This window comes from Eretmochelys imbricata, chromosome 1 (assembly GCF_965152235.1).
Source record: "Eretmochelys imbricata isolate rEreImb1 chromosome 1, rEreImb1.hap1, whole genome shotgun sequence".
NCBI classification, from domain to species: domain Eukaryota; kingdom Metazoa; phylum Chordata; order Testudines; family Cheloniidae; genus Eretmochelys; species Eretmochelys imbricata.
The window spans coordinates 343,847,369-343,874,608 of record NC_135572.1 but is presented as its reverse complement, the minus strand read 5'-3'; the positions used below and the strand labels follow the sequence as shown (position 1 = coordinate 343,874,608).

General features: G+C 38.9%; 1 protein-coding gene across 2 annotated transcripts in view; it reads right to left on the bottom strand.

The window, feature by feature from the left end:
• DMTF1 (cyclin D binding myb like transcription factor 1) overlaps nt 1-26,341 on the bottom strand; it is a 56,103-nt gene extending 29,762 nt beyond the window's left edge. Inside the window, exons 1-9 of one of the 2 annotated variants that reach the window (XM_077836203.1) lie at nt 26,207-26,341; nt 15,244-15,360; nt 14,082-14,204; nt 12,878-12,972; nt 10,674-10,788; nt 7,218-7,294; nt 5,507-5,664; nt 3,386-3,418; nt 2,063-2,172 (exon numbers count right to left, since the gene is read on the bottom strand). In XM_077836203.1, the coding sequence (XP_077692329.1) occupies nt 2,063-2,172; nt 3,386-3,418; nt 5,507-5,664; nt 7,218-7,294; nt 10,674-10,788; nt 12,878-12,972; nt 14,082-14,204; nt 15,244-15,352 (820 nt within the window). In that variant the 5' untranslated portion in view covers nt 15,353-15,360; nt 26,207-26,341. The remainder of the gene's footprint in view (nt 1-2,062; nt 2,173-3,385; nt 3,419-5,506; nt 5,665-7,217; nt 7,295-10,673; nt 10,789-12,877; nt 12,973-14,081; nt 14,205-15,243; nt 15,361-26,206) is intronic. The other variant, XM_077836211.1, reaches the window with a different exon arrangement.
• Between the last annotated feature and the right edge of the window lie 899 nt (nt 26,342-27,240).

The following is a 27,240-nucleotide window of genomic DNA, read 5'->3' as shown; positions in this document are numbered from 1 at the left end:
TGACGGTCAGATGTTCCAACAGTACATCATTAACTCATTCAAATGCTTATTGGTCCACTGCAGCAGGGAACTGTTTAATTGTTTAAAGGCAACATCTTTGCCCCTGTCAGCAGTAAAAATGGGAATATTCAGGAGTTATACTGTGAAAACCAAGCATACTCTGTTCTAGTTATCATCCTCCACATTCAAGTTCCTCCCTCCACTACCTATTTATTTGTATGCCCATCAGCATGGTATGTTAATGCTCTCCTCAATCAAACAAGATACTGCTTCCTCAGAAATACCAGAAGGAGACACACACCATATCCCAACTAACAGACGGGAAGCCTCACCATCTCCCACTATGAATCTTTACACCATCAAGCCACTTTACCACATCAAGCCACTTCTAGCTCAATGCTAATTTTTCTGCACACACAACCTTATCTTCCAGTGCGACTGGTCTGGCCAAAGCTGTTTCTGGCCTGAAACAAGAATCAGGAATTGGCAGAGACTATGACAATAAGTCACGTCAAGAATGCGAGACTGAGCAGATAAGCAGATACCAGCAGACAGGTTAGGAGAGACTCCCTTCCAAGAGTCTTTCCCAGCCTCACGTCCTAGTGACCAAAAACCCTCTTTTGGTACATCCAGGAGCCCCACTGAGCTCCCCTCCCGCAGGGGACTTCAAACCTAGAACTTAGGTCACCAGTTAGCTATCTCAGTTAGGAGTTACACACCTGGAGATTAGCCAAGTTGTAAAGGTTTGAATTCTGATTCACAAATGTTTTTACAACTTTAATTCCACAAGTCTCTCTGGCAAAAATATAATTTCCTTGGAACAGTGACATTGGTGAAGCAAAGAAACCCAGCCATGAGATGATTATTAGGCTCTCATCTCAGTGTAGCCACTGATTCACTTTGTGATCTCAGGCAAGTCAACCTGTCTATAAAACTGAGTAAAAAACTGAGACATCACTGAAAATAAGGGGACAGATCCCTGGGGAGAAAAATCACAACACATTGAAGAGCACCTCAATCTATATTTAGGGATTGTTATGGAACAGTGTATTCAGTTCTGGGTCACTGATTCCTAACATTAAGTGGTGGTTAAGTTATCAACCTATTTTAGGGCTTTCTACAGCACACATCATGATAGCATCCAAGCATGTACATTGCAACTGCAGTAAAATATCCTTATGATTTTGAGTCAACATTATGGATTAACCTCTTGCCATCAAAATGCCTCATGGTACAAGATCATAAAATCTCACAAACTGAGCAGTCCAGCTGTCAGTGTTTGGATGCGAAACATGTAAGGAAAAGCCTCAGTGCGACAGGAAGTAATGCTGGTGATTCAGTCTGTGTGCCACATTCATTCTGGGTCAGTACTGAAACGATGCTCCAGCATGATGCAAAGTACTTCTGCTAAAAATGCTGACTTTCAGATGAGACATAAAACCACAGTTCCAGGCCCCCTGAGTGTCATTAACAATCCCATGGGAAAATTACATGGGTATTAAATCCAGAGTCCTGGCCAAATTTCAAGTGGGTAATTATATACTGGCTACCTAATTTTCCCCTTCATTTTAAATGAAGTATATTTCATTTCCTGTCCTACAATTTTGTGCAGTGTTGATATGTGCTGTTTAATAGTTTCTTCATTTTAATTCAGCAATAACTACAATTTAGCACTGAGTGAAATGACACCCATATATAGAGAGAGAAAGTTTGTAAAAATCCTATGATTAAAATGTATCAAATACTTTGTAAATTCATCTTGATGAAAAGTACCATAGGAACATCAGAGCTCAAGATTGTTATTAAAGGCCTACAAAAAAAGTTACATATACATTGTAATTTTTTTTGCCCTTTGTGACCTGAAATTAGAAATAAAAAGACTTAAAATAAAAAAGTTACCAAATTTTATGCTAAGCTTCAGCCTGAAGTGAATTTCCTAGAGCATAGGAAATCTCTAAAAACAACAGAAAGAGATAACAATGGAGAAGCTGACACAGCCTTAACTAGAATATCCTTTACTGACACCACTATACTACCATACCTGTGTGTTATAATACCATACCTGTGTTGCAGGTGTCCTTCATCAGCCTACATCGATCTTTTACAGATGAAGCACTTCTTCCCAGTGCAGCGCCTATTGTTGCCCAATCATTACCATGCTTTATTCTTAACCTAAGTGAATACAGTCTGTTAGCATTTTGTTCAAATGACTGCCACACCTATATTGTGTGGTGGGGAATAATAAATGTTATATTACTGGAGTGTGAGCACTGTCCCATAGTAGATGGGACTGGTCAGAATGGCAAAGTTTTATTCCTAATTCTTGCTGCTTATTTGTCACATTATGCTGGAAGCCATTTAGCCTGGCCATGCCTCAGTTTATCCATCTGTAAAATTTACCTGCCTCACAGGAATGTTGTGAGGCTTAACTAATTATTGTTTGAAACATGTTTTGAGATTTTCAGATGAAAGGTCTGACTCCCATTCCAAATTCTTATCTATTCCCATGGGGAGACTTTGCATTTAGTACAGAGAATATTCATGAAGCCTGGTATAATAGGTGCTGAAAAACTGGGAATTCTATAACTCACCTCCCCAGGAAGCCATTTTACACTGCATCTTGCCTCACTACTTTCCTATTTCTAAAGCTTATGCATTCCCCTTCCTTCGCCACTTCTCAGAGTGGCTTAAAATATTAACCATGGTTACTTATTCATTTCAATTTATTATGAACCCATCTGGAACTCTAGGTGCCTTACAAAACGCATAGAAACTTCAACTAGATTTATATCCAAACAAAGTAACTCCCACCTTAAATCCTCCATTCTTCCCATCAATGCAAGCTGTATTCTAATCAACCCAATCAATCCTTAAGGAAAAGCCTGGGAAAATAGATAAGCCTGAAGAATATCCTTGGTTCTGTCACACCAAGGGTGTGTATTCCAGATTCAAGGACCCTCACTGATGTCTTGGTGAAGTCTCCCAACATCTGTTTTCATAAGGGGAATCTTATGCTTGACCATTCAACCATCCTTACAGCTAACCACTGCTCAAGCTCTCTAAAGAAACAAGACCAAACTACTCTCAGTTATACTTATGACAATCTGAAGTATCACTGGTTTCAATAGAATACATCAATCTTAGTTTGGCTAAGTGCTGTATTTACATCTGTAAATACATGCTGAGTAGGAATTGGCCAGAAAGTGGCTTTCATTGCTCTTCAAACTACTCTGGTGCAATACTACTTTGTAGAGAAGAGTTATTGCAGTCAATTTACCTATGATCGCTGAACTGAAATGTTCATAGTAAAACCTTTATAAAATTCTTTTTTTAAAAACTGTTGTTATAAATAAATTAGATAAGATCTTGTGAATGCAAAACTTACTCCTTGAGCTTTTCAATTTCTTCAGGAGTATACCTGTGCAATAAATAAGAAGAACATTACTTAGAACAGAAACATTCACTTTTGTGTTGGTAGTAGTACATTGTGCATGGTTAACAAAAAGAAAATTTCTAACTGAGGGAAACAATCTGAATATTTAAACGCACATTAAAGGTAAATTATTTATCTTTGTTCATTTCTAAACACGTTTGGATCTCTTCACATTTAGTTTCACACTGGTGTAACTCCTTCAATTTCAATGGATTTACTTCTCAGGTATAAGAAATCAGAATTAGGCCCACTTATGCCTTAAAGAAGGGCTAGTTCTTCACAGCACATCTTCTACTTAATTCGGTGACTGTCATAATGATACATTTGTGGCAATAAACACCACTAACACTTAGCACTCCAATCGCACTTCTCCTCTTCAAAGACCTTTATAAACGTTAACTAAAATCCTATCCATCACCCTAGGGGGATAAGTATCTCCATTACTTTACAGTTAGGGAATCCAAGGCAGGGGGATTAAATGAATTGCCCTCTAAATCACGTCAGAGACAAGATTAGTACTCAGCAGTTCATGGTCTGGCTTTTAGTTCTGTGCCCACTTCACAATGCTCTCCACATCCTGGTAATCCTTTTATAGTGAATACGATCACAGATGCCTTAGGCTCCAATCCTACAGTAGGTTGCACCAATGCAGTCCCATGCACCGATGTGAAATTCTACTGGAGTCAATGGAACAGTGTGCTAGCATATCCTGATGCAGGATCAGTCCTTTGGAAGCTCTTATACAAAATTATGGAAAGGAAGGGACTAATAATTAAGAAGGAAAGAGAAGGTCTTATATAAATCTGAGGTGTCTGCAAAGGGCACAGAAAAGATAACTGGCCAACAAATCCCTGCCTCTAATGGGATGTTGTTTTTATCTTGAACATACATCTCCCTACAGTAGTGGACAAGCAATGGGATCACATTTCAGAGAAAGTTCTGGGAAGTCACAAAAAGGAAGGAAAAACAAGATGAGTCCCTTGTTAGCACCTAGCTAACTAATCCCACTGATTTAAACAAAGTACCAGAAAAAGAAATCTAAAAAGATTGCAAAGCTTAGGTCAAAGAGAATCATCCCATCTGATGGAAAAGGACACAAGGAAATGTATTGAACTACCGGCAGGAGACATTAGCATCCACTGCCTGGACTGACCTGCAGGATGCAGGAGAAATGGCTTTTCATCTGAATGTTTTATGTTTCTAAGTTTTCACCACTGTGAAAGTTCTTCAATAACTTAAATGGTTAATGCGAAAAAGCATTAAAAAAATGCTATGCATTCTTTAAAAAAAAAGAAAGTTTGTAGATTGCTTCTTCTAGAGTCCACTTCTTGAGCTATACCATCAAAATTAAATCAGCCAACCATGATTTTTTTTGTTTGCTTTTAATTCCCCATCTCCCTCCCATTTAGAGAAACAGCCTTCTCTAACAGACTGAGCTCAGTCCCAGGAGCCAGGAACTACTGATTTCTAAAGCTGACTCAACATTCACTTGTGTGACATCTTGGGGAAGTCATCTACACTTTCTGTTTATCTACTTGTTAAAATGCAGGAGTGTTTAGAGAATAGTTAACCTTTGTTAAAGCAATGTTTAGAAAAGTAAAATAGTATTTGCTAACAAATGTGCTATCAGTGTTATCAAATACAACAAGCATGCTTGCTTGTGTGTTCAATACACAATAAATTAATTCCATAAATTCACAAAAATAGCTGAAGCAATAACATGGAGCAACAGCAATGGGCTGCATGGCCAGTAATTCATCTCTGTGCATGTACAAAGGCTACACTAGAGATCAATGGAAGCTCTTATACAAGTTCTGACAAGACTTTATATCAACAGAACCAAAAAGGGAGGGAGCTTGACTTTTTTTCCCCCTAGGCCTAATAAATCTCATGGCTACAGCCTCTAGTCTTGCTTCTCAACTACCTCTCAGTTGAAAGGAATTTACCTTTTTCCCCCCCAAAATGTCATTTTCATTACTTGAAGTGCATGTAAAATAAAAAACAAAAACCCAAAACAAAACACATGACCCTAATGATACCAATCAAGCCATGCATCATTATAGGTTTTCATACTTTCCAACATGGTTTCTGTCATCATACATGCGAAGAACTCTTCTGTAAACTGCAAAGAGAGGCCGGTTCAGACCCCATGCTATGGTCCTGTAGAAATCTTTTCGTTCATCTTTTGACATCTCAAAGATAATTTCAGTGGCATCTTTTATTCCACGGGCCTATATAGATCACATTTTAAAAAGAGATTTTAGACAAAACTGTGTATCATTGACAAACAGAACTTTTAAAAATGAGAAGGTTGGTACATTATTCTGAAATTCATGGGAGATATTTCATAAAACTATAGGTCAAAATTGTAAACTTAGATTCCTAAATTAGACAACTGAATCTATATTTGCCCAAATAAGTGCAGAACATCACTGAAAAACAGACCATTTATTCAGAGGCCCAAACATGCATTTAAGTGCCTAATTTCCATACAAGTTTGAAAATTCTAGTAAATGTATATTTTGTGGTAAAAAAAAAAAATCAATGTCAAATCTGAGAATATCACACAAAATAAATCTAAACTGACACTGTTTAGTTCATGCACTGGGGTTTTTGTAAGGAGAAAGAAGTTTCACAAACAATCTGAAGAAATGCTTTCATAAAAAAAAAATCAATCAATGTAAAGCTAATTTTAAGGCAGTGGTGCCCAACCTTATTACACAGGAGGGCCACATAAATCTAAGCACAACCTTGTGTACAGATTCTACATATTTTAATTAGATTTAAAGTCACCTGTATTGATTTATATTTTAAGTTCAGCTTGTTTAGTATGTATTTAGATAGGTTGTTTCTATATACAGTATTGTCTATTTACACACTGTATAAACTAAAATGATGTAAACATGATGACAAAATGCTGATCAATCATTATTCTGTTGAAGCAGGCCGCCTGAAACTCTCTGGTGAGCCATGTACGGCCCATGGGCCATATTTGGGCACCCCTATTTTAAGGTAAGATATTTCTTTACATTGATGGAAACCCAAACAAAGCTTAATTGTGATAGCAAATGAGAACTAGAAAGTGAACTTGATTATAAAAGAAAAACAAAACTGACCAATTTAGTTTAAGTGAAGTAAAAAAGACAAGCAAACATCAGAAATGGGGATAAGGTACGGTAAATTATATTTCACAAACCATTTCAGTGCTAATCCAGAGGGTTATTATTAACCCAAGAAAGAATTGAGACTTTAATTTGACCAAGCTAAATAAAAAAGGCATGTACATGTGCACAATTTTGTGATTATAAATTCTAATACCTGTGCAGGTAGGTGTTAGTACTGGAAAAGGTACACAGAGGTGTTTGCACATGCCCTAGTGAAGACTGGATCTAGCCCCTTCTGTAGGTGTAGATTCTTCTCTTGATGTGGCCATGATTTCCATGGGAGTTACACATGTTCAAGGGAAGATCACACCACTCGAGCACACTGATGTAAAATTTTACAATGAATTATTCTGAGCATGCAAACTGGAAGTGTTGTGAGACGATCTGGCAGAGCCTTAAACCCTAAGTATGATTACAATAAAAATTATATTTACTGATTTAATGCATAAGAAACATTTTTGTGTATTTCAGACAGGCAATAATCAGTTCTACTACAAAATGATCAAAATAAGCCCATCTGCATGCTCTTTGGAAGTTCTACAGAAAGTTAGTTTCAAATAGGATATAGTAGAAACAGCATAACCAGCTAAACTAGCAGACTAATGTACTGTAATTCCTACCTTTAAATAACGTTCAATGTTACTCATCAAAATGTCGATTTCTTCCTTCGACCACATTCCCTGCTTCCATTTATGGCCTTAAAATGGACAAGACAAACTAATCACAATGCTGGAGGCCAGCAAGGTGGGGGAAATCAGAATACATTATTTCCTTACTGAAGTAATTAACAAAGAAAAACATGTAGTAGTTACAAACTAATTAGAACCATTATGTAGCAGAAATTACTCTATTTGCTAAGCAACTAGTTTTCATGTTTGATGGCTTTGATGCACACAAAGCCCAAGAGTTCAAAAAAAAAAAAAAAGGATCACAAGATTCTGATGATTTTAAGCCACCTAAAAATAAAATTGGGGTTGTTTCTATTTGGTGTCTGGTTTTTTAATCTTTAGAGTGCATTCAAGTCACATGTTTAGGCTTTTCTCTGCAACCATGAGGACTGGAAGCTTTTTTTTTTTTTTTTTTTTAATAAGAATGAAAGCTGAGATTCTCATGTATTTACATGACTAAATGAGCCAGGGCCTAAAGAAAAACAAATATCACGAGACTCACAATAAAATTGTGACACTTGGCAACACTGCAGCCTTATGTTATGGACCTTATCACTTCCAACCATGCCTGTGTAGTGCTAACTGCTGTTGGTGCTCCCCATGCAGTCAATGGTAATAAGCTCTATGCCTAATTAGAGTTTGCAGAATTGGGCCCAGTGTCATTATTATCTGTATTGGGACTAGTACCTAGTAGTCACAATCAGAACTGAGGCCTCGTTGCATGTGTTGTATTTCCTGAATAAAAATGCAAATCAATACAAACAAACATTAAGCAGTAATTTCAATACCATCTAAGCTTTTGGCTTTTTTTAAAAAGCAAAACCAATTCAATTTTATTCAGAGATAAGAATGCAAACCTTAAATACCATGATATAATAGCCAAGTGGCATTAAAAATAACTGCCCCTTTACTCTTGCCTACAGATATTTTCTCTCTTTTGTGCTCACAACATCTTTACTAGTGACAGATCACACGTAATTAAGGATATGCTCCTGACCCACTTCAGGTACTGAATGCTAGCTACATGCCCATCTCTGCTCAGAATAACCAAGTGTTTCCTTCTCAGCCTGATAATTACCAGCAAAACAATTTGGAGAAAATTGACAGAGCTTTTGCTTACTGAAATCTAATTATAAATCAAAAGTATCGTCATTATAGCTAATTCTGTTCCTGCAGGGTAGGAAAATGTTCTTACAACATGTCCCCAATCTTTCTCTTCCTCCCAAGCTACGTACAGAGACCTAGATGAGGTTCCAGAGGTAAATTACATCTATAGTTTATAGTTACAATTCTTTGTCATTTACATGATCATCTGAGCATATAAATCATCATGAAGAGGAGACAGGGCTGCACTTTACATGGAATATCATCTAAATTGAGGAAAGGAAACCTTGTATTATACCTTTGCTATGCTTGCCTACTTCTAGCCAACTTAAGCCAAGTTTAATATAATTTGACACAGGACTTCAAAAACCTATTTAGACACCTGTTAGCCGGGGGCATAAAAGTTGGTGGTACACACTGCCCAGGTGAGAAGCTCAGGTTCCACCTCCAAACTGCCGTGATGGGGGAATTCCTGGGATTCCTATAAGCATATTTTCTCTGAGAAAGGTGGCACCTGCCAGCAGGTTTCTGCCACTATCTCAGGGGTTCCCAAACTTTTTCATAATATGGGCTATAATTTAATGGAAAGATTGTTCCAGCATCACTTCTGCCATTCACAATCACACAGACAATCCTCCACTCCATTGACAATTGCACAGGCCACCTGCAATTCATGACCATATAGCATGCCTGTGGGAACCATGACAATTACTTACAGGGGAAAGGAACATGAGGAAAATGTTTAGTGTTTTCACTCTGAACAGCTGGAAATGAGAAGACCCAGCAGCATGTGACCAGTCAGCTCTTCACCAAATCATCAGCAAGAACTCCTTTGGCCACAGTTTGGAGAACACTGCTCTAGGCTAGTTGACTTTGATAAATGTGAAGTCCATATTCCTCCCCACTGGTGCTGGAAAGGAGGTGCATATTCTCTCTGCTTCCTCACCCTAGAGTCTACCAGCTACTGTCATGGGGTGTCTCAACTACTTTACCCCCAGCCTCCAGAAATGGAAAGCAGTCTCTTTGCTACTCTGCCCCTGCCCACTTCAGTTCTTGAATTGAGCACCGTGGAGATTAGAAACTAGTGGCTCTTAAAAGCAACCATGCATACAATCAGGACAGTGAATGAAAGTGATAGACAGGAACAGATAATATGATGGGTGCTTCTTCCTTCTCCCAGCTCTGAGGTTCCCATTCCCAATGCTTCCCAGTCATTGCTCCCTCCCTACAAGCCGCCATCCTCTCTCTGCAGTAAACTTCAGACCTATGGAGTTTCTGTGAAAAATTAAAAGGAAACAATACAATATTTATTTTGTTCAAAATTTTTCCACAAAAGTTTGTTTCAATTTTATTTGGAAAAAAAAAAGAAACTAATTTTCATTCACCCCTTTCCTCCCCACTGAAAGAAGGAGGGAAAAAATTGTGGGGGGGGGGGGAGGAGGGAATAAAAAAAGCTAACAAAAAATTGTTTCAAAATGCATCACAAACATATTCATATTTCTTAAAAGGCCAAATTTTGTTGAAAAAAACACTGATGAAAAATTTTAACCAGCTCTAATGTGGAACAACTAAGTTCTGAAGCACTCTGCAGCACTAAGTTTAAATCATGTGAAGCTTTTAAAGGACTTGAGACACTACCAAGCCCCTAAGCAGGATCTCCTTAAATAATTACTACTGCTACTAAAACATTGCCACTCGTGAGAGCATTATAGCACCCGTTCCCTCCCTTATTATAGCTACATCGGGGTGGGGCACCACTCTATCCCTCTATATCAAGATGGGAACAAGAGGAGTAGAAACTGATCACATGTTTTTGTTGTACATCAACATCAAGTGCAGGATTAATTTAGCATTGTGTTTCAAGTAACATTCTGGAAAATTAACGGAGGGTGAGAATAAGGAGGCCACATACACAAGCTCCAGTAGATTCTATAGGGCATTATTTTTCATTTTGTTAAATAAATAGCCTCCTTATTTTTACTCTCCTTTGTAACTTAATTTGAAATTACTGGTAACATACAGTGAAACACTTTTACTCCTAGTCGTCATTCTCTCTATCCCTCTGGATCCCCTTTCACTTTTTATCTTGTCTTTTGTGTAGGACAAAGGAAGACTTACTATTGCCCAGTAAGGAAAGCGTCTGTATTTCTAGCTTTAGACTTCACCCCGCTAACAAGAATGCAGGCATCTTGCGCCAAAATACAGGGTATTTTATGCAGCCTAAAAAGTACCCTCACACACATATCATACAGATCAGCTCACCTTTTTGCAACCAATGGGAGAATTTGGGTCTAAATATCCTACCTTTGTTTGTTAGAGAATCCTTATCCTCTTTGGTTGTAAACCAGGCTTGACTAACAGCTGACACTTCTTCACTGCCTAGAGGAGAGTTTTCATCCAGTTGTTCATTCTGAAGAATCTTGAAAAGAAGAATTGAAGAGTACCTTGTTAACCGATTTAACATTCATTCCCCGACCTTGAATTTAATATGCAATACCTGGCAAGTATAAGTGGAAAAAAAGATGGCTATGTCATACTAGTTCACTTTGCTGGCTGCTAAGAAAGTATATTTGTTTTAGGCGGGGCACTACCAGGATATTTTCCCTTTTTAAACAACACTTTTACCCACCATACTCATGGCCAGCTTAAACTACTATCTCTTCCCCATCATTCTTTACAAAATGCACACCAATTTTCTCCCAGTAATGGCACTGATATAAACTCTATTTTTTGTTAATTGTAGGATATATCGAATCATTTGCTTATCTACTGTAATCTACACTCCTCCACCGCTACTCTATATTCTGCATAATATGAAGGTTTACAAACTAAGATCTGTGTTTTCCCTTGTCTTTCTCTCCTTGCAGTGGGCCTACTTTACACACCATCATCAGAAATGACTAATATTTACAAGAAGCTTCACAAATGAACAGAATACATACAATCTCTAACAACACAGCTTTTGTGCCCTGTAAAGAAAATATTTTCTTTTAAAAAGTTTATTCTTTATTCAGATATTGGCTTAAATCAGTCGCTATTTGTGTCCAGCTGATGTATTAATTTTATGACAATTACATTTGTCATTTAGCATTGCATTATTACTTTTTAGTATATTTTATTATTCAATTTGTTAAATATTTGTAAAAAAAACCTAGTTAACACAACTTAAAGTATCCAATTAAAACTGGACACTCAAATAGTTTAGAACCCAACTGTAATCTCCACCTTAAAATTGTAATTTGTTAGGACATGCATGGGGTATAAACAGTGCAGACTTAAGAGGTGGAAAGTACTAGCAAGGACCAGAAGATTGAAGACAGGTGAGATGGTGTGGTGGAAAATATAACTGGTAGTTTTGAAGACACTGGATATGGCAGAACTGTATTTGTAGTGAGTGGAGGCAGGTGATATGCAACTTAAATAGAGGCTACAACAGCAGGAAGAGAAAAGTAAAGAAAAACATTCAGAGATTTAGGGTATGTACACATTACAGCAGCTACAGAAGCACAGCTACTGCCCTGCAACTGTGTAACTGTAGCGTAGAAGGTGTTTTTCTGTCAATGCAGGTATGTCACCTCTCTGAGAGGCAATAGCTAGGTAAATGGAATAATCTTCTGTCAGCCTAGCTGCATCTACAGTGAGGCTTCAGTCAACCTAACTACATCACAAAATACATGAAATTTTTCACAGCCCTGAGCAATGTAGCTAGGTTGACCAAAATTTTAGGTACAGACCAGGCCTCAGAAAGCATTGCTGTAGCCTCCAGGAAAGCTAGGAATTTTAAAATTCTGCCCCCAAAGGGCTGGCAGTGGCCAGATGAGAGCAGAGTGATCGCAAATAGGTCCATTTGGCCCTAACTATCCTTGCTGGAACTTCTCTGGAGAGATGGGAGCTGTAAACTCCACACCCAATAGGGGTAAGAATACTTACTATCCTAACTCTCAAAGGTGTTGTGAGGATTAATTAGATAATGGGCTCAGTCCTACTCCATCTGAAGTTAAAACTCTGACTTCAGTGGAAAAAGGATTGGGCCCAACATCTAAAATGCTTTTTAATGTGAAGTGCACTGTATGAGAGCTGAGTATTTTTAGGCTTAAACATTTCTTTCTCTTGACAATGGTACTACCTGAAAGGTTTTACCATAAGGATTGTAAAACTTATTTTCCCCTGAACACCACACCTGCAGTAGTGGTAAATTTAAAATCCCAGCCATCTTATCTTTCTATATGGCTCTCTCTAAAACAAACCAAAGCATGTGTGCTACACCTATCATAACTTACTGCACCAATCAGTGTACAGAAAATTTCACCAAATCATGTTTTCCTTTGAAAAATTAAAATGTATTTTTATTGGACAGAATCTTCTAAACAAGACCAGTGTCACTGTAGGTCAGTTTCACAAACACAACACACAGTGACTATTTAATCAAAACTTTTTGCTTCTTAATATGAATATGCAGAGGCAAGTTAATTAAAAGCCCTTGGACCAAGCCTGAAGCTTTATCATACCTGGATCTGAGTAACAGTTCCTTCATTAATCTCATCATCGGCTACCTCAGTGGTAGCAGTCATGGTCACCTCAAAGCTCTGATCATTTTCTGAAACTTCAAAAAATGTAAATTAGTAGCGTAGTTTATTTCTGGAATATTTGGTATGTAGAGTACAGGATTTACACAAACACAGTACCTGGTCTGCAAATCTGAATAAAGCTGTGCTCTGACACTGATTTTTTGGTCTAGTAAAAACACGAAGATGCTTGCTAATACTTCGCTTTATGAAGTTCAAATAAGGATTTTAAAACTAGGATATGTACAACTAGGACATCTACCACCTTTTGGTAGATTCATGTTGTAAAACAAAAAATATAATTAGTTTTAAATAACTGGGTGCAAACAGCACAATGCGAAGGTTTCTTTTCCTGTTCTATATTTTGTTTTCATTACTCCCCAATGACTATTAGTGTATAACTTTCAAACTAGTTGGCAGCAACTTTTAAAGCTTATTTTTCCTGTAGCTCCAACCTTACAGTGTTTGCATTTGTAAAAATAACAATTAATAAAGTCCTAACAAAGTTCTAGATACTATACTTCATATAAATAGGACAGAAAGTAGAGCCAAAGAGTAGAGAGTTTAGTGTTTTGGAATACTCAGACTCACTAGAACCACAGGTTCAAACCCTGACAAGCTTGATTCAATTCTCTATCATACTGTGGTAAATAACTCAAGCACCACACAGTTCTCTACATATGTGTGGATCTTTCAGATATGGCCTCAAACATGGAAAGCTCAACTGTTCTGTTTGGACATAAAGATCCTGTATTCTTTTAGTAAGAACAGAGTGTTTGCGTTGGTGTCCTCCCAACTCTGCCTCCCCGAGTCGTACAGTATGCTAGTTGGTTGCTGCTCTCTATCCAACAGCTGGGTTTACTTCATTGATACTGTATGTATACAGCTTGTTGTAAAGTGTTCTATGACTTATGGGGATTAAAGTGTAAAATATTGATAGAAACACTGACAAAATAAAGTGTTCTAAAATATTCCTAATTTTTTTTTTTTGCTCCAAGGCTCATCATCATGTTCCTATTATGCCTCTGGCGTTTAGGGCAGTGACGAAGCTCCTCCACTCCTGTCTGTTTCTGGCAAGTCTTTCAATGCTTCAAGAGTGCCAGAACATAAATATAACGTGCACTTTGATTAGTGTTCAGTGACTTACTTGGAACTGCAACAACAGAAATGCATGGAGTAGAATCATCAATACTCTGATCATCCTCTGATGATAAGCAAAGTCTCTTGTGTGGAGGTTCAGTGCTGTCTTCTGAGTCTACTTCATCAGCTTCTAGTAACAAAAACACATCCAGAGCCCTTTCTATTAACATAATGAACCTTGTGTTGACCAAACATTGCTGAAGCCAAAAACAAACATGTGAAAGCTTGCTCAGTGCTCTCATTCAAGTGTTTTCTTTCTTATTTAAACTGAACCTCACTCTTGCTAAACCATGTTAATAGTGTGGCTGGTTAACCATTGGAACAGCTTACCAGAGGATTCTTTGTCACTGGAAATTTTAAAATCAAGATTGGATGTTTTTTTAAAAGATATACTCTGGTTCAAACAGCAATTAATCCAGGGAGGTCCTAAAGCCTGTGTGGTTCAGGAGGCCAGATTAGAAGATCACAATGGTCCCTTCTGGTCTCAACATTTGAATCGCTCTCAGAAGCAAAGCAAGCCCCTGAGCCTGCGAATATCCATGCTGGTGCTCAACTCCAAGAATGTGAGTAGCCCACTGAAGTCAATCAGATATTCATGTGCTTAAAGTTAAGCAAGTTTGTAAATTCTCCGTAGGATTAAAGTGTATACTGGTAGATTTGTAAAATTATAAAATAAAGGGCGTTAATAATCCAGTGTGACCAAAAGAAGTCAAGATCTGTATTTTTAAAATGTTGCTTTTATAGTGCACCAGTTAAAGTATAGTGCACCAGTTAAAGGTGTAAGAGATGCTGTACTAGTTTCAGGAAATAACTAAAAACAGAGTCCATAGCCCAGAAACCAGCCACTTAAAAAAAATCAAGTCAGCTAAAAGGAAAACTTGGCAACAAGCAGGACAACATATCCAAGAAAAATGTTATCTGAAAGGAAAGGTCTTACACAGAGCTTTAAAGAGAGCTAAAGGGAAATCCTGAGAAAGGGAGGCCCTAGAACACAAAATATCCTGCCCTAGCCCAAAGCAGACAGAACCTCAGCATGGACAGCAAAGACAATCCAACTGATAACATCTCACTTGGAGGGACACAGGTGGAGAGGGAGGTTGAAAAGGGTTTCAAAATAAATAGAACCAATAAAACAGAGAGAATACAAACACTGGTATAATTCTCTATACCATTCTGAGGGCAATGAAGTATAAGGTTCCCTTCGGTGTCCTGGGTCAAAGTCACAGAGTTCACGGTTTCTACTGTCACTGTGTCAGACTCTTCTTCAACTGTGCTCATACTCAAACCTGAACAGAAGAAAAAAAATTAAAGTCTTCTTTGAGCAGGCTCTACTTTCAATATACGACATATTCTTTCTCTTGCATTTAATGAGTAGTGCAAAACTCCTCTAGAGACCTGGGAGTCAGGAGACCTGGGTTCTATCCTTGCTCTGACACTGACTCATTGTATGGCTTCAGTAAGTTGAGGCTTGAAAAGTATACCTGACTTGACTTTTCATCCATGCTTAAACACTATTCCACAACAGAACTGCTTTCCTGTACCTTTGTCATATACAGTTCTATAAATTATAAGAACATTTCAAAGCTATCTAGGTGCCTAAAATATGCACACAGAAGCCCAACTTCACAATTTAGGTGCGTTTGCCATTTTCAGAAGGGAAGTCAGGTTCTGCATAAGCTCCCTAAGTGACTTTTTTATTAATTTAAATAGAAAGTATTTCATTTGAAACTTCAGAAGAATCATAAGTATTAGAAATAAAAGGACCTAACAGATCATTTAGTCCATCTTCCTGCCAGTGCATGACTGTTCCCTACAGTGCATTTGCTACTGCTTCATCCCCTTGAATTTAAGAAGTCTCAACTAACGGGGCTTCCGGGGGGAGAGGGATAGCTCAGTGGTTTGAGCACTGGCCTGCTAAACCCAGGGTTGTGAGCTCAATCCTTGAGGGGGCCATTTAGGGATCTGGGGCAAAAATTGGGGACTGGTCCTGTTTTGAGCAGGAGGTTGGACTAGATGATCTCCTGAGATCCCTTCCAACCCTGATATTCTATGACTCTATGATACTTCCTTTATGGGACTATTCCACAATACATCTCACTGTCAGCAAGTATAGATTTTCACTTTCCTAATTTCATCCCATTACTCTTATCCATATCCCAAACTGCCATATAATAATAATTCCTCTTCTTCCTTAATGTTTATACCCTTCAATCATGCATAGACTATCACATTATCCTCCTTAGCCACTGCTTAGCCAAGCTATATGCAATTGGCTTTTTTCAAGGCCTCAGTACTACAAAGATGTATTCACATGCTTAAAGTTAGTTGTGTGTGCAAATCTTTGAAGGATTGGACCCTTAATCTTTCCTCATAAGCAAACTCCTTTAGGCCTCTGATCATTTCTTTCTGTTGCTCTTCTCGGAACTCCTTCCAGTTTGTCCATATCTTTCTGGTAACAGGGTGCCCAAAAATGAATGCAGTATTTCAGCTGTGGTCATACCAGACCAGTACTAGGAAGGACAATTACCTCTCTTATCTACAATATAGATCTGCATATGCAGCCAAAGATGCACTGGCCTCTTTGGTTACTATAGAATACTGAAGTATGAATTTGCTGTCCATTAACAGCTCCTGGTCTCTTGCAGGTGCTTCTCAGGTTTCTCTATCCCACTGAATACCAATGTTTTGGATTCTTCTTTCCTAGATGTATTACCTTTCATTTTTTTCAAATCTCATGTACTCTCTGTGCCCATGTTTCTAAGGTCTTCAAGTCTTCTTTATATTATTTCTTTGCCCTCTCTACTACTTGTGAAATTTTTCATTTGAGAACTTTATTAATGGGTTGTTTACTTTAGCTTCCCGACCTCTAGTTAGGATGTTAAATAAGACCACACCTGTCACTGGAAGGAGGATGCCACTGCTTCCCATCCAGCCCCCACCTTTCTTTTTTGTGAGTGGCTCTTCCACACAGCAACAGTAGACAGAAAAATACTTTTTTAAAACCTAGAAAAATGTTATTCTAAAACCAAAACACTGAAAAAGGGTCAGAGGGGTGGTATAGTACCGGCAACAATTTTTAACTCATGTTTTATAAGTGGTTATTATTGACAGTAACTCCTACAGATGATCCCAACTAGACCAGGGTCCCACTGTGCTAGGGTTTATACAGACAGCCCCTACCATAAGGCATTTACAATCTACATTTTAAATTGATAGAGTTGCTTGAGTGGTATTGCTTTGGCAAGAAACTAATTAAACAAAGTGATTCTATCTAAAATAATAGTAGTTACTGAAGACTGTCAGCAACTGCTGTAATTACTAGAGAGGATAAGACCATTGTTGGCATTTAGAATGAACATCATCTTAGAAAGCGTCACAAATCATGTAAGTCCATTCTGGTGCTTGTTGGAAGGATTCCACTTTAAAACAACCAGCCATTTAAAATATGGGTAATAATGGTTGCTTCCTAGGATGAAATTGTATTAGCTCTTCATTATGGTGAGAATTCTGAAGGCTGTTGATAACCTAGAGCAAACTAAACTGCAAGCACTATTTGTTGAAAAAGTTATGTTGTTGATTTTAAGGGACTGGAACATGCATCCTTAGCCCACATGGAGACTGAGAAATATTCAACATGTTTTACTAATGGGTGGACTATACCGTCTTTAGACTTGAACCTTGATTCTTTAGTTTAATGTTTGAGAGGTTGGCAAACAGGAAAATTCCTCACTTGTTCTTTTGATGGAAGAATAGAACGCTTTATTGCCACAACACATTTGTACTTTCTAGACAGTTTTCAACAGGAATGGGATCACATGGGAGTGTTGTAGTTACAATCCTCACGGCAAAGTTTCTCAAAATGAAGCATCCTTATTTAGCAGCCATTAGTGTATGATTATTTCCACCCCATCACGTGCACGCGCACACACACACACTCTCTCTCTCTCTCTCTGAAGTCAGCTGTTTTTCCTTCCAGGACTTCAATGGATCCCACTACAGTGTGGAAGACAGACAAGACCAACTTGTTTATAAAAGCAAATTTCAACCACGTGTTTCACTAAAGGCTCATTTTTATTGATCTTGGAGGGGGAGGAAGTTCTAGCACTATAAATGCTGGGAAATATAGAACAGGGTTTTTATTGTAGGCATCCACAATGAAAACCAAATAAAGAGATCTGACAGCTGAGCTTTCCTCCGTCCTGCCACCCTTCCTTTCCCACGGGCATTTAGGACTGGTTGGAAAGCAGTGGAAAGATCTCTCTGAGACATTTTGGCATGGGGGTAGGCTCTTAAATTGGCAATATAACTTTGAGAGTAATTGTTGAGAATGCAGAGCAGTTAGCATTATTGTCCCTGTAAAGCTGCTGAAAAATTGTAGAGAAGGTGTCTGAGAATCCAGCAAACTGAAGGTCTGGAAGGTGGGGGAGGAGAAAGAAATATCTTGGGAGTGGGGTACAGCCTTCCAATGCAACAGTCCTCAAGAAATGGAGGTTCCCCAAGGTAAGCAGAGACAGGAGACAGCAACTCTCTCTCCACTGTTGCTTTATCTTTCATGGCCATGCAGCAGCAACCATAAGAGAAGTTAATGACGCCTGGGGCAGCACCTCCTCCCACTGAAATATCTGCATGGGTACCTTCAGAGTCAGCTAAAGATGATGCTACAGTAACCATCAGAGTTCCCAGCTACTCCCTGTCTACCACAAAACCCCCAAGGAGTCCAATCCCCATGGAGTCACCTGACAAGATGGGATTATGCAATGAAGGTAGCACTCCCCAACATAAACCCAAGATCCAGCAGAATACCATGCTTGTTGCCAAACGTCTTACGCCTGAGAATGATGTATGCCAAAGTCAAGGTTAAAGAGAAGAGATGGGGACATACTGACTTGAGGCACAGATCTTCTAGAGTAAATTATGCTAGTGTTTTGGTTTTTTACTTTCACTTTCATACCTATTTGAGGTTTAGCACATATGAAATCTTAATTTCTGATTTTAGGTAACCATGATTTATAACCAAACCATGCTAAACGAGGGCCTGATTTAAAGAGCACTGAAGTCAATGGAAAGACTCCCATTGACTTCAATAGGGTTTGGATGAGGGCCCAATAATAGTTTTGCTGTTGTGAAGCAACTTGAAAAGGAAAATCAAATCTGAATATCATGAAACACTTCCAATTAGTGCACTCTTTTAGATTGTAGATTAAAAGGTGAAGGGAAAGTAAGGGAAACTCTTTCGAGATATGTAAATTTAGACAGACAATATAGTGCAAGTGTGTACATACCACAGGTATGGGATAGCTAATCTAACAGAAATTCAAGATTAAACAATTCTGAAAAAGTGTTTATTAAATAAACAGCTTTCAGAACTTTAATGGTTACTTTTTTAACCCTAGGCTAAGTTCTTCTGTTTGATATTCTCAGATACTATAGGAATGGGTACACTATAATTGAATACTGACCCCGACAGACAATTCACTGATAGACTACCATTCTTATACAGAACACAGCAGAGTGCAGAGTGATGCTGCAGGAGACAATGCATTCTAATGAAGCTTCCTTGATACTGACTGCAGGGAAAACATTCTTCCTGGAGGTCTTCAATTTATCACGATGACTGCTGAATCTTACCATTGGCACTACATCACGGTTAAGGTTCCTTCAGCGCAGGCACAACATAAATCTCTTCCAACACAAAAACTACTTCCATCCACAATCCATTTACTCAAAAAAGTCAAACGCACAAACAGTCATGGCCCTATAATTATTTCTGATAATCTACAATTTTGACATTACCAACATACAATTTCTCCATCTCCAAAACATCATCTTTTTTAGTCTCTCATACAGTTTGCTACCCTGCTCATCCTTTTATGCATCTTCCATAAACAAACTTAAGAAATGTGAGTACATACTGTGTTTGATTTTGTGTGCTATGTGGAAGGGTGTAGGTTTGTACTAGAAGATAATATAATGTTGGGTGGATAAAGGGGAATAGTACGAATATTTATTATGAGTGGTTGTGACGATAGATAGCATGTGAATGGTTTGGATCCTAATTTTACCTAAATAAGTGATTTCCTAGATTTTACGGATTGCTTTGTTAAGAAGTGCACCTGAACAATCTTAGCTGCAAATTAAAAATTATATGGGATTTAAACAGTTCTCTATGAAACCGAACATATTGTGTGGGTTAAACAATGCTTATGGGCAGACTGTTTTAATATTTTTTTTCTTAATATGGATAGTAAAGATTCAGGCATTATTGTTCATAGCAGCTAGTCCACTGAAACTACATAGTGCAGTAATGTAAACCTGTTTCAGAAAATTACGGGGTGTACAGTAGGTTCACCTAATCTCTGACAAAGCTGATTTTACATTAAGTCATCAGAATTGAGAATTGTGATTTTCAGTAACAAAAGTTCTATAGTGCTGTCAGTCATGAGATTTCACCACGTAACTGTACTGGGGACAACAGCAAGTTCCGCGGAAACTGTTTTTATACACTCATTATTGGATCTAATGCTTACTCTGAACTAAATTTAAGAAATATGACCTTTTAATCATCAGGAAATGAACAAAGCAGTGGCAATAGCCCTCTACCTACTAACTTGATTTCAGATCTAGTCCTCCCGTCAAGTGCCACAAATGGGTCCTTTTTCAATGGATCCACACTGCTAATTTCACTGGGTAAAAATGTATTTCTTTTTAAAGTTTGATTTTTTGCTACAAGATGCTATTAGATACAGTAAAATTAAACTGGAGCAACTACATTCGAATCGATAGGACATCAGTGTAGTTATTCAAGGCTATCACCATTGTAACCGACATTTAACTAGGGCTGTCAAGAGATTAAAAAAAATTAATCATGCGATTAATCACATTGTTAAACAATAATATAATACCATTTATTTAAATATTTTTGGATGTTCTGTACATTTTCAAATATATTGATTTCAATTACAATACAGAATACTAAGTGTGCAGTGCCCACTGTAGAGAAATAGTAGAGAAATGGTATTTTTCAATTCACCTAATACAAGTACTGTAGTACAATCTCTTTCATTAAAGTTGAACTTACAAATGTTGAATCATGTAAAAAAAAAACTGCATTAATGTAAAAGTTTATAGCCTACAAGTCCACTTAGTCCTACTTCTTGTTCAGCTAATAGCTCAGACAAACAAGTTTGTTTACATTTGCAGGAGATAATGCTGTGTGCTTCTTGTTTACAAGGTCACAAGCATTCCCATGGTGTTGTTGTAGCCGGTATCGCAAGATATTTTTCGTGTCAGAAGTGCTAAAGATTCAGATGTCCCCTCATGCTTCAACCACCATTACAGAGGACACGCGTCCATGCTGATGATGAGTTCTGCTTGATAATGATCCAGAGCAGACAGATGCATGTTCATTTTCATCATCTGAGGGAGACGCCACAAGCAGAAGGTTGATATTCTTTAGTGGTGATTTGGGTTCTGTGGTTTCCACATCAAAGGGTTGCTCTTTTAAAACTTTTGAAAGCATGCTCCACACCTTATCCCTCTCAGATTTTGGAAGCCACTTCAGCTTCTTAAACCTTAGGTTGAATGCTGTAGCTATCTTTAGAAATCTCACATTGGTTCCTTCTTTGTGTTTTGTCAAATCTGCAGTGAAAGTGTTCCTAAACAAAGATGTGCTGGGTTGTCATCTGAGACTGCTTTAACATGAAATATATGGCAGAATGGGGGTAAACCAGACTAGGAGACATACAATTCTCCACAAATTTAATTAATGCATTATTTTTTTAACGCGCATCATCAGTATGGAAGCACGTCCTCTGGAACGGTAGCCAAAGCATGAAGAGGCATACGAATGTTTAGCATATCTGGCACATAAATACCTTGCAATGCCAGCTACAACAGTGCCATGTGAACACCTGTTCTCACTTTCAGGTGATATTGTAAATAAGAAGCAGGCAGCATTATTTTCTGTAAACATAAACAAACTTGTTTCTCTTAGTGATTCGCTAAATAAGAAGTATGACTGAGTGGACTTATAGGCTCTAAAGTTTTACATTGTTTTGTTTTTGAGTGGAGTTATGTAACAAAATAAATTTACATTTATAAGTTGCACTTTCACGCTAGAGAGCGCATTACAGTACTTGTCTGAGGTGAACTGAAAAATACTATTTCTTTTATCATTTTAACAGTGCAAATATTTGTAATAAAAATAGAAAGTGAGCATCATACACTTTGCATTCTGTGTTGTAATTGAAATAGATATATTTGAACATGTAGAAAAACATCCAAAACTATTTAAACACATTTCAATTGGTATTTTATTGTTTAGCATTTCAATTAAAACTGCGATTAATCATGATTATTTTTTTTAATTGCATGGGTTAACTGCGATTAATCGACAGCCCTAATTATAACACAACCTACAATATCTTGTACTTTAAAGCTATATCAACTCTTTTGATGTGTTCTGAATGTGTTCTCATTAAAAAGTCAATAAGTTAATAAATACATATGCAATCATAATCAGCAGTTTTCACTGGTCACCTGGCACACATTTATAAAAACTACTACATAAACAAGATGACTTCTTGCTCACAATGGCCGCTTCTGGTTGTCCAAATAGCATATGGTGCAGTAACAGCAAAATTAGACCCAGCAGTTAAGTATTTCAGATTCAAAAAAATCTGTCACAAAGAAATCTTCTTAAATAGCTGCAAAAGTGGGGGGAATGTTGGGGGGGGGGGTGTCAGCCCAAACACAGAGATTCCATGTAAGAGGTTTTCTATGGAAATTCACTCTATATGTCATGATTTATTTTAAATGATTTGAAATGAAATCGACCGAGTTCAAAAGCAGCATTTATAACAAACATTTATACAGATGGGTTATCACAGAGATAGAAGGTATAGTAGACACATCTTGAGACAAACTGTTCTCATTTACACCAGCATAAAATTGACAACTTCATGAAGTCAAAGGAGGAACAAGGAGAGATTAATTATCAATATGAGGAGAGATTAACAAGACTGGGACTTTTCAGCTTGGAAAAGAGACAACTAAGGGGGGATATAGTACAGGTCTGCACAATCATGACTGGTGTGGAGAAAGTAAATAAGAAAGTGTTATTTACTCCTTTTCCTAACACAAAAACTAGGGGTCACCAAATGAAATTAATAGGCAGCAGGTTTCAAACAAACAAAAGGAAATATTTCTTCAGACACACAGTCAACCTGTGGATCTCTTTGCCTGAGGATGTTGTGAAGGCCAAGACTATAATAGGGTTCAAAAAAGTTCCATTAATGGCTATTACCCAGGATGGCAGGGATGGTGCCAAAAGCTGGGAAATGGGTGACAGGGAACATATCACTTGATGATTACCTGTTCCGTTCATTCCCTCTAAAGCACCTGGTATTCACAGAATCATAGAATATCAGGTTTGGAAGGGACCTCAGGAGGTCATCTAGTCCAAACCCCTGCTCAAAGCAGGACCAATCCCCAACAAAATCATTGGCCGCTGTCGAAAGACAGGATACTGGGCTAGATAAGAGTGACCATATTGGGTCAGACCAATAGTTTATGAGGTATTCCAGATGTACTGGTGTGCCAGTACACAGTTTTAGCCAACCATTGCAATATGAAGCAGAGAGCATGCCTTCATCCATCCTATAGAACAATGGAAAATTGGACCACTGGCCATTTCTGAGGCTCTCAAATACTACCGGGATAGGTGTGAAGAAAAGCTTGATAGATTGGTATACACTAACAAACACTAAAGAAAAAGTATTTCAATTACAACTCTTTATTAATGTTCAAAATTGTCTCTTCACCTTTAGATACATTAACATTTCATAATACACTAGCAAATATGAAAAGTTGTTCAGTATTATACCTACTGTAATTATGATAATGGAAAGCCACAGCTCTGATGCTTTGAGAGGCATAGCTGAACATACAAATTAACTTCTATAAAGAAGAGTGCTGTGACCTATGTTGAAGTATTGACACAAATGGTTAATATTTCAGCCCCGATCCTACAACTGTCTCTGCAAGGAGCCAGTTTCAGGTTTCAGCCCTGATAACTGCTGCAAGATCCACACCTCTGTGGGATATTACTGATTCAGCTGATACTCCTATTATTTACAGTACCAACTCTAAAGAATTTGATTTTGACTACACAAATGTTTAAATATAAAAACCCTTTCTTCTTTGTATAAAAAGAACAGAGTACTTGTGGCACCTTAGAGACTAACAAATTTGTTAGTCTCTAAGGTGCCACAAGTACTCTGTTCATTTTGCAAATACAGACTAACACGGTGCTACTCTGAAACCTATATTTATAAAGTTCAGTCAATGTTCAGATGGCATATACCAGGGGTAGGCAACCTACGGCACGTGTGCCGAAGGTGGCATGCGAGCTGATTTTCAGTGGCACTCATGCTGCCCGATCCGGGGGGCTCTGCATTTTAATTTAATTTTAAATGAAGTTTCTTAAACATTTTAAAAACCTTATTTACTTGACATACAAAAATAGTTTAGTTATATATTATGGACTTATAGAAAGAGACCTTCTAAAAACACTGAAATGCATTACTGGCACGTGAAACCTTAAATAAGAGTGAATAAATGAAGACTTGGCACACCAATTCTGAAAGGTTTCTGAGTAACAGCCGTGTTAGTCTGTATTCGCAAAAAGAAAAGGAGTACTAGTGGGACCTTAGAGACTAACCAATTTATTTGAGCATAAGCTTTCGTGAGCTACAGCTCACTTCATTGGATGCATTCAGTTCTGAAAGGCTGCGGACCCCTAACACATACAAACTCCAGTGTTTTGTTTTCCTTACAGTTGTCTTCATCTACATGGCGAAGTCATTGTCAAACTGTATCTTTTAACTTCATTATGAAGGCACTTCACTACATCTTTCATGTTTGTAAGATGCTTATTACCTGAAATATTGTCAATGTATCAAACTACACATTACACTGTCTGTAAGTTTGTCAACAAATAACCTTTGTCAGGTTATGTCAATGCTCTATTTCTACTTCTAACTGGGAACTAAAATTTCAGTAACTCTCTCAGTCAGTGTACACATATACTTTGCTGTACTTTCTCTGAATTGCTTAATGAGACATGGTGTGAGGGATATATTTGCATTTACCATAAGCATATTGATTATGCATCATCATAGCCAGAACTCATTACACAACTAGAACAAAGCACAATCATTTACATAAAACAGGGATACATGTGTTCTCCTAACAGGATGCATTCGGTTGTATGGCTAAAGCATAATTATCAAGTTAGTTGAAAAAATAAGTTCTGGCAATTTTCCATATTTAAGTGAAAATCCTCACTCTTTGTAGATTTCCTCTTTCAGAAACCTACTGTAACACCTACTGCCAGAATAACCCCCAATCATATCACCTATCAGAATAAAACACCAGACCCAGGAAAGAAGAAATGTTACTCATGCTTTGCAGCCGGGCTTTTAACATTTAAAGACACGAGTTTAAAAATCTGGGAAAAAAGCAAAAAAAAAAATAATTTTTTTTTCCGAAAGCGCAAACAATAATCCGTAAGCGCCTTCTCCCCCGCACCACGAGTCTCCTCTGGGGCGCTTTCAGTACCATACGTTTTAAAAAACCACTTCGCATTTTTCATTTTATATTTCACCTGCTTTGCCATTTTCACTGTTTTGTTGCAATAATAACGCCCCCACGCCCGGTGACAATCACGCCCACACGTGCACCAGCTCCGCCCTCCTGGCGAGGAGTTACAGCCCCGGGGGGGGGCTGCTCCCCCACACCCCTTGGTTCAGGGGGGGCGCTGTGGGGGAAGAAGCCGCCTCTGCCCCCCGGCCAGGCTCCCGCTGCTCCCCGCCCGGCAGCGCCGCCATTTGGTCCCATTCGAGCTCCGACGCCATTTTCCTGTCTCCGCGGCTTCTTCTCGCCCGGCGGCGGCGGCGGCGGCGGCGGCAGCAGCTGAGGCCGCTGCGAGCCCCGCTCCCTATCCCCGCCAGCCGTCGGTGAGAGGAAGGGGCTGCGCCGCCCCCCGCTGCCGCCCCGCCACCGGGCTCTCCCGCCGCGCCCTGCGGCCGGCTGCTCCCGGCCCCGGCAGCCCGCGGGTCCCCTCGCACTTACTTCCTGTTTTGGGTCCGGGCACTTGAGAAACCAGGATGGAGACTCTGAAGTACCAGGATGGAGGCGCCGAGAGCGGCAGCGAGTGGGGGAGGCAGCAGCGGGGCCGGGGCGCAGGCAGCCAGCGAGCCGCCGGAAGAGCCGCCGCCGCCCCGCCCACCGGCTTCCGCCGCGGCGCGGCGCCACAAAGCTCACGGAGCTGGGCGGGCTGGGGGAGAGCGCGAGAAAGGTCACACCATCCCCATCTGTGTGCCCTGCTGAGGGGAGATTCTATCTCATCCCACTCCTCTGTGTGTGCCCTGCTGAGAGGAGAAACATCCCCACTCCCAACCGCCTGCTAAAGGGAGACTCTATTCCACTCCTCTGTGGGCTCTGCTGAGAGGAGATACCTCCCCATCCCACCCCTGGGTGCATAGGTGCTGGAACTAGGGGTGCTGCTGTGGTTTCCATCATATACAGATTTCAGAGTAGCAGCCGTGTTAGTCTGTATTCACAAAAAGAAAAGGAGTACTTGTGGCACCTTAGAGACTAACAAATTTTTTTGAGCATAAGCTTTCGTGAGCTACAGCTCACTTCAAGCTCACGAAAGCTTATGCTCAAATAAATTTGTTAGTCTCTAAGGTGCCACAAGTACTCCTTTCCTTTTTATCATATACAGAGTTTACAGTTTGGTTCAATAGCTCTCGGCACCCCCACTGTACAAATTGTTCCCTCAGCACTTCCTATGCGCAGAGGTGCTGGAGCAGTTTTTCTAGTGGGGGTGCCGAGAGCCATTGAACCAAACTGTGAACCCTGTATATAATGGAAACGACTTCAAGCCTGGGGGTGCTGCATCTCTAGTTCCAGCACTTATGAAGTTGCCTGTTGGCAAGATGGTGCTTTTAAGTGCCTTGATTCTTGGCAAAAGTCACTGCATTTCTCCTTGTTTAACTGAGCTCAGAATATGGCCCTTAAAATTTGCCCTTGATCAATAAGGGAAGGGGAACATTTCAGATAAATTCTCATCTCTTTCCAGAGGAACCTTTTTTTCCTGATGC